The 8,872-nt window shown below is 41.1% G+C and overlaps 1 protein-coding gene across 1 annotated transcript; it reads right to left on the bottom strand.

The window, feature by feature from the left end:
• Positions 1–610: 610 nt before the first annotated feature.
• On the bottom strand, positions 611–8,517 carry LOC145459723 (uncharacterized). The gene is made up of 6 exons (XM_080338276.1): positions 8,359–8,517; positions 2,429–2,626; positions 1,897–1,995; positions 1,350–1,478; positions 1,152–1,268; positions 611–739 (listed from the first exon to the last, which is right to left on the bottom strand). The coding sequence occupies exons 1-6, from the start codon at positions 8,515–8,517 to the stop codon at positions 626–628; spliced, it is 816 nt and encodes a 271-aa protein (XP_080194402.1). The 3' UTR covers positions 611–625.
• Positions 8,518–8,872: the final 355 nt, after the last annotated feature.

Here is an 8,872-nt window from a genome sequence, read left to right on the forward strand (position 1 = left end):
CAATCAACATATGCGACATTGCGTTTGCGCTCGCAGTCAGACCGTCGACTATGAAACCTAGGCACGAAATGATCGACGTATGTCGGTCGCAGCTTTCGATATCGATATGTCCATGCGTCGAATAGCCCAGTCCTCGCAAACTTAGCCCAGCGACAACATGCAACATGTCCGCAATATAGTCAAGTGACAATATTAGTGACCTATGAACTTCAAAAAATACTTTACTATACTACTTTACGACAGCGTAAGCTGTAAGCTTCGATCACTTCGTAAGCGGTCAATTTATTTTGTGAGAGAACAATGCGGAGGCTCAAACACACGGTCATTGGATGATTGGTCTCTCTCACGGGTTACACCAACGTTTCAGACCATGTCACAGTTGATCTTGAAAACCAATCCTGTTTTTTCGACGTTCACAGATGCCGTTTCCTACCCGCTAAATCATTCTTTGCTAAAGTGAGCGATATTGCCCGCCGGGGGCAATGTTGAGAGGCAGGCGTGCACAATAACAAACAGGCACAACGGTTAAAGAGGGAAAAGACCCCAACAAGTTCGGCGGCGCAAATGTGCGCGTGCCTATTCCCAAAAATCACAGGCCACAAACTTATCAACAAAATCGCTGTACTCACAAGCAAAATTCCTTTATCATTTTCCCGGTCGAGTTAGGATGATGAAGCAACACTCGAAAAGTCTTCAATTTTCCGGTTTGTTCCGACACGGCATTACGGTCGAACGGGATCTATCGTATTAAAATCAGCCTTGAGATGTGTGGCACAATTTATGGATATGTGCCCTCACGACATAAATTTCTAGGGCTGGTGATACGATTGTTGATATATAGCCTACTGTTCTTACCAATTCTCTGCTAGTTGCTGACGATTACCCCTGACGATTGTCAGCCGACAATATTCTGGTTCATTTCAATATGAATATACCATTCAATTGTAGATTGAAGGGCTGTACCTCCAAGAATCTCTTGAGACTATATTTCTCATTGATAAATTAACTCCTAGTGTCAAGGAGCATAAAATTTCAGTATCATCCCTCACTATTCGACTAGAATCATTAGACTTAATGCTCGATTCAGATGCAAGTGCTCAAATCACTGTGCCCAACCCTATAAATTTCACCAGTTGCAGATCAAACGCTACCGTAAGAAATTTGAACTTTTCGCTCCACTGGGCATCGACAAACAGCTTTTCCAGGCTGTGCACTTCGGAATGCAACGAATTCAGCACCAGTATCTGCACGCCGGCCCTCGCGATGCTCTGAGAATTATACAGGGAAGTATAACATTCATCACTAATTGCAAGATTTGACGATACTTGAAAAAAAAGAGAAAAACCTACCATGATACGTTTCGGGCTGTTTCCGACCTGATCCAACTCAGTACGTAGCAGAGATTGCACCGTAGAGATGGGTAGCAACGTCAGCAGTCCCGATAACAAGCCAACGTCGATGTTATCGCCGCGTAGCGTCTGCAAGCAACAAATCTAGATGTCTTAACCCAGACTCTTACTAAACAACGGATTCAACTGCAATCAAATTTAAGATTGCAGGGGTGAATTCCCATTTAGAATCAGACTCAAAAGTATATAGAAACCTATTAAAATTAGTTATGGGAAATACATACATTCTCAACTATATCAGAAAGAGAAGGTATTTGCTGTGCGCTACACGTGGGACGTCGAAACTTTTTTCAGCGTTACGATAGCATTCGGTTGATGACATACACTAGCCCTATTTATGAACAACGAACATGCAAAAATGCGTGATTTCGGGTATAAAAAATGGTCAGTGGTGGGATTCACATCTTTTTATCAGCAGGTTCTAACACAAAAAGTCACTGACAGTTGTAAACCGGCTGAATCCGATAAATAGTTCAACGACACATACCTTCCTTATACATTCTTTCACATAATCGGGCAGCACGCTGCTAAGGCGATCGATCGTTTTTAGCAAGAGCTGATTGACGTCGTAAGATTGGTTGTCATTCTGCGGGAACAACAAATATTGCCAAAACCCTTTACTGGATACGCTGTCCAGTTTCTACAATTTCAGTCGCAATTAATTAGGGAAGAAGACATCCAAAGGTCCCGCCTCAGTTGCCAAAATTCCATATGTAGTGGTACTTTAGTCAAAGTTACCTGAAAATCGTACCACTCGAGTGGTTAGGCCTCAAAATGAGATTGTCTAGAGTCACAATACAGTGTCGAATGTACTAATATTAGGAAATTACTCTCCACCAGAGAAATTAGACGCGACCATAGCTTTGGTGATTCAGCCCTCACTATCAAACCACCTCAAAGACACCCGCTGATAAATTAATATATTCGATCATCTCGGAGATTGCTGTCAAAAGGTTTCCGTATGTTGTCTCAACGACTCGCTATAGTGAAATTTCAAATTAGAAGCTATCTGCACTTACGTTTACATTATGGAGATCGGCTAGCCTGCGCAGGGCGAGACCTACGCATTTCACAGTCCACGAAAACGCAAGGTTCGGCCGTCCGGCGTTCTTCAGGATTCCGGTCAAATCGAACACGGACTTTTGCAATTTGGCAAAGTACCCTTCCACTGCGTCTTTACCTTTGCCGGGCGGGTAGTCTGAAAGGACGACGCGACTCTAGCAAGCCAGTTCAAGTACCGGCAGGTTTCGTGAGAGGCCCATAGTATTTTTCACAAGTTTTGAGAGCAGCATTAGACGCCAGCTCCACCAGAAGCAGCTAATATTCACAGAAGGTAATTAAACGCCATGTAACCTTCACGTCTTTCTTCCCTACTAAAGCATTCCTCACCTACAGCGATAGTCAGCACCAAAATACAATTGGACATGTACCCTATACAGTGTTACAGGAATAGAGACTACTGTGAAGCCGCCGGAATATGAACACGTCATAAATACGAATCTGCTGATTCATTGTCTACGCAGTGTTTCGCTCGTCGATGTACCAAATATTCATCACGGTAATTACATACTTTATTGGTAATCCACCAAATCAAAACAAAATTATATATTTCGAGTGCATGAAAGTGACTGTGCATTTGTTTACTTCTGCTGTATTTGTTTTGTGTCAACTTGAGCTCGGTTATCTTTCATTGCATCGCAGCCTTGTGGTGTATTGAAGTGAATTGAATTAGTTTCTGCAATGCGCCTCTATTTCAAACGGTTGCAGTGAATTCCGTACGTTGAAATCGGCAGTTGGTGAATTTGACACTTCCAATGTAATAACTATCATTATGAAATCAATGCAAAAATATTGTATTAATAAATTTGGAAATGAATATTTCACGGAGTAATAAAGTGAAGTGTAGTTATACGGCACTCGGTATTATTGTTTTCGGGCTCGGGTTTAGGTTTAGGCTATTCCAAGTCGTTTCGACACCTTCCTATCTTTTCATTGTGCCGCAATCTTGTGGTGCATTGATCTGATAAAACTGAACTGATCATAAGCTATATCTGCGTCATGATATGTTCTTGTTTGATGATTCACGAAATAATTGAGCCATTGCAAGCTTGCTTGGGTGCGGTAGTTGCGGCCCCGATTGGCGTGAGAAATTGACCTCTTTCAGCCAATTTACCATCGATCAGAGTTGGCGGTATAAAGTTCCTGTTTGTATGTCCTCTTTCTCGGATGCGAAGACATGACTCACAGAACCCTATGGCTTTGTTCGAACCCAGGTAAAGAACCTCTCAGGATTACATTTCTCAAGCGAATTCGGCATGGAAGAATTGAGCAGCAGGCGTTTTCAACGATTCATCATAATGTCTATACTGGACAAAAACAATCCCCAGATCTACGGATATATGGGGAACTATCACGTAGTACACCAAGCGAAAACATGGAATCGTAGCGATAAATGTGAAGGAAGGAATATTAACATCCCTATTACAAAAAAAAAAATTGAAAAGGTCAACTTTCCAGAATCTAACGAAGCATACATTCGAAAATATTTAAGTAAATGACAGGCTAGCATTGAAACGTATAAGTACATAGTAGCAATCAAGACCAAGACATATAGACAAGTGTAACAAGCAGGGCTGGGCAAAATAGAGCACCTGAGTCGAGTCGAGGGCTTCGAGTCGAGCACCACTGATCACGACGTCATAACAGTAGAAAATACTGTCGAAGCTAATAAATTAACTGTTAGTGGCAAGCAGCGCATAGTAGGGTGGAGTGAAAATGACTTTTTTTTTCAAATCAAAAAAAGGGCTTCCTCAATCCTGACAAATGACCTAAAACTTCAATAAAAAGTGACTTCAGGTGTTGCCCCCATTTTCCAGCCGGCAACCCCCAAATTTCTGCGAGTGGGGGGGGGGGATAAAATGGCCCATCTCTGCAACCGCTGGTCGTAGAGTCATGATATATAGCTCAAAATCTGTGGAAGCATCATGTTTTTATCTGTCTTCAGAAGAAAGTTTTCTCTATTGTGAACACAAAATGAGTTATAGCCAAAAAACAATATATACGCACATTTTTGTTGAAATTCAGGATTTATTCTGACGAATTGTGATCTGTCATTAGTTTTTTTAAAAGAAAAGTAACACACTGGCAATACCGAATATTGGGCCCATATTACAAATATATTCACAAGACAGTCCTTTTAAAATCGGTTCAAAACATCATAATGAAACACTCACATTTAACGACTTATTGAAAATGCATTCTTTTGTCAAGTTTTTTCATCAGTTTACGAGACTTAATTTTTCAGCGAATGAGGCCATCTCGTCTTTGAAATCCCGAAACTTGTGCTGATGCTTCTGTTACGAGCTTTACATGTCGTCCCATGCACTGTTTGATTGTGGCATGGGGGTAAGATTATGTCAGGTGCTCCAGAAAAATTTTAAATGTGCCCCCACATTCTCAGATTTTCATGAAAATTGGTAAGCCTGGAAAACTTTTCTTTCTGATATCAGAAAAACAAATTTTATAAAAATCGGTCAAGTACAGCCAAAGATGTGGACGTTCAAAAATTGCTGTTATTGTGCTCGCTCAAACGGAAAAAACATCAGAAATTTACACATGCAATTTAAATTTGCTATATTTTGGTCAAATTAGGGTCGTTGAGGGTGACACTTTCACACTTGTTCATTTACATCCTACTTGATACTTTGTCCCCTTCTTCGACACCTGGGGTTGCATAGTCTGACCTTCAACCCCATGATTCTGTTCATGTCTTCAAAAATCGCTCACGTGTGAGGTCATTTTTAATTGCAAATATATTTTGGCTAAGAGGTGGTGTCATCAAGTGTAAGGTGTCATTGGAAAGCTCTTGACAAGGACTATCAAATTCAACAATAAAATGACTGGATATTCGATATTTCGAAATTCAACAATTTTTTCAACACTTGTTTACAAAAAAAAAATTTAGATTTGAAGATGAAATATCCACTAATATTATTGTTGATTTTGAAAGTGCTTTCCGAGAGCTTTCCAATGATATCTTACACTTGATGATACCACCTCTTAGCCATGAGATATCTACAATTAAAACTGATGTCATGCATGAGTGCCTTCAAAAGTTATAAATAAAAGCATGGGTTCAAAGGTCGAACTAGTCAGCCCCAGGTGTCAAAGACGGTGAAAATGCATCAAGTGTGCTGTAAATGACCAAGTGTGAAAGTTTCGCCCTCAACAGCCTTAATTTGATCGAATTATGGCAAATTTAAGTTACATGTATATATTTCTGCCATTTTTTCCGCTTGAGCGATCACAAAAATGGCAATTTTTGGACGGTCATACCTTCGGTTCTAGTCGACCTTTTTTGATGAAATTTGGATTTCTGAAATCAGAAAACAAAGCTCTGTAAGCATGCCAATTTTCATGACGTTTCAAGAAGGTGGGAATTTGGCATGGAGCACCTGAAATGTACTGACCCATGGATGAAACAAAATCAGAGGCTTCTCGCGGCATTCTTCCAACTCTGCATCAGTTAAGTGCTCAATCGCTGGAGAAAGTTGTTGATATAAGGTTCAATATCAACCAACTCGTGGTATGCCTTTGCTTCCAAGTTCAACTTTGGGACGCAGACTAAACGAACAGGACCGCAGTTCAATTGGTTGGAGCCGCTATGACTCTCAATGTCCAGGAGTGAATTTTATTCAGCGGCATGTTTTCGAGTCGCCAGCACCTTGGTCACACCCAATTGAAAAAAACTACGTGGAAGTGTATCTTGTTGGTCAGTTACTCAATTCAAAAAGCTCTCGCCACCACTTATGGCGTTTCCAAAGCTCCCATCGGAAATTGTTAGTGGCTTAAGTAAGGATCAGTTATATGCTTATAAATGTGCTGGGCAATTATTCAAGGAAATGCTGAAGATGATCTGGCTTACTTGGAGGTTGGACCACCGGTTGCGCATTCAAGATGGCTAACTTTAGGATGCAGTGCAGAGTTTTACGGTATTATGTAACAGTTGATGAACCGCCTTTGAACCTGGAGATTCTGGTTCGTTTTTACCTTGAAGTATATTTTCCGACTTGGTTTGAGATCAAGGGAAACAAACATATAACACATGGACCCAGAAACATCTTCAACTTGATTCAACAGGTTTTGAATTTCTCTGACCGAAACGTTCGAAAAATTGCTTTGAATGTGGTGATAAGAAACGGTCATTCCGCACACCCCGAAAATATTATGATTGCAATGTTGGTAGATGATAATGAAGACAAGACATACGAAATAAGGGTGTGACCAAGGTGCTTGCGTTTCGAAAACATGCCGCTGAATAAAATTCACTTGTGGACATTGAAAGTCATAGCAGTTCCAACCTATTGAACTGGGGTCCTATTCGTTTATTCTGTGTCCCAAAGCCAAGGCATACCACGAATTGGTTGATATTGAACCTTATCAACAACTTCCTCCAACGATTGAGCACTTAACTGATGCAGAGTTAGAAGAATGCCGCGAGAAGCCTCTGATTTTGTTTCATCCATGCCACAATCAAACAGTGCATGGGACGACATGTAAAGCTCGTAACAGAAGCATCAGCACAAGTTTCGGGATTTCAAAGACGAGATGGCCTCATTCGCCGAAAAATTAAGTCTCGTAGACTGATGAAAAAACTTGACAAAAGAATGCATTTTCAATAAGTCGTTGAATGTGAGTGTTTCATTCTGCGTCCCAAAGTTGAACTTGGAAGCAAAGGCATACAACGAGTTGGTTGATATTGAACCTTATATCAACAACTTTCTCCAGCGATTGAGCACTTAACTGATGCAGAGTTGGAAGAATGCCGCGAGAAGCCTCTGATTTTGTTTCATCCATGCCACAATCAAACAGTGGAACGACATGTAAAGCTCGTAACAGAAGCATCAGCACAAGTTTCGGGATTTGAAAGACGAGATGGCATCTCAATTGCCAAAAAATTAAGTCTCGTAAACTGATGAAAAAATTTGACACAAAAATGCATTTTCAATAAGCCATTAAATGTGGGTGTTTCATTATGTTTTGAACCGATTTTAAAAGGACTGTGTTGTGAATATATTTGTATTATGGGCCCAATATTCGGTATTTTCAGTGTGTTACTTTTAGTTTCAAAAAAACTGATGAAGAGCTTCTTGGAGGTACAGAACTTCAATATACAATTAAATAGTATATTCATATTGAAATGAACCCGAATATTTTCGGCTGACACTCGTCAGGGGTAATCGTCAGCAACTAGTAGAGAATTGGAAAGAACATTGTATATCAACAATCTGATGACAGATCACAATTCGTCAGAATAAATGCTGAATTTCAACAAAAATGTGCGTATATATTGTTTTTTGGCTATAACTCATTTTGTGTTCACAATAGAGAAAACTTTCTTCTGAAGACAGATAGAAACATGATGCTTCCGCAGATTTTGAGCTATATATCATGACTCTACGACCAGCGGTTGCCGAGATGGGCCATTTTACCCCCCCCCCACGCGCAGAAATTGGGGGGTTGCCGGCTGGAAAATGGGGGCAACACCCTGAAGTCACTTTATATTGAAGTTTTAGGTCATTTGTCAGGATTGAGGAAGCCCTTTTTTCGATTTGAAAAAAAAAAGTCATTTTCACTCCACCCTAGCGGATAGTTTCAGTACTCAAAAGAAACAATCCTCGATTCAGATTGAGTACTAGAAACATTGTGCCCAGCCTTACACAGCACCCCAAGCGGACCGCGCTTCGGACATCAACACAGAAAAACATGCAGCATATTTACAAGAGAATTTCGTAGAAAGACGTCCCTCAAATTCCTTCACAATGCCCAAAAACTTGAGAGCGTAAATAAAAGACTTGGTTTTACCACCAAGCGCCGTTGCCTTGGCGATTTCATCTTCGGTTGTGACTCTAGGATACTTACCTCCGTGTGCAGCAGTAGACGTACTCACAACACTCCTCAAATATCCGTTGACGCTATCAAACGGCAGCAGGCGCTTCACATATAACGGGAGGCTATCGTACTGATTGACCGTTATTTCGCAAAAAGATTGTTCCGAAAGCTGACCTCTCGGAAGATTCAATTCCGGGCTAACTGAATTCGCAGGCATGTCAAGATTACGGTCCCCATGTTCTGATTTTTGGTTGTTACGATCCATCAATTCAGGAGATTGCGGGGAAAGGATAGGCTTGGGCACAGGTCTGTGTCTGAACAGAGGAATACAGTATCATCCTCCTCCCCGCTGTCAAATGTAGGCGGGGTTTGAGTCAGGCAGCTTCTGCGTGTGTGCATCTTTAATTCGGGAGAATTCTGCACGGGGGCGAATAAAGGTGCCGTGCGTCCCTTGGTAGCGATGCAATCGCCTGTTTTCGGATTTTTCGGGAAATAAAAGCCGTGATATTCAGGAGTGTCGACGGTAGATATTTTCGGCTGTCTCAGCACGAGTTTCGGCGACTCCAGGCTTA

This window comes from Botryllus schlosseri, unplaced genomic scaffold (genome assembly GCF_051294905.1).
Source record: "Botryllus schlosseri isolate E-star unplaced genomic scaffold, Bs_hap1 Bs17a, whole genome shotgun sequence".
NCBI lineage: Eukaryota > Metazoa > Chordata > Ascidiacea > Stolidobranchia > Styelidae > Botryllus > Botryllus schlosseri.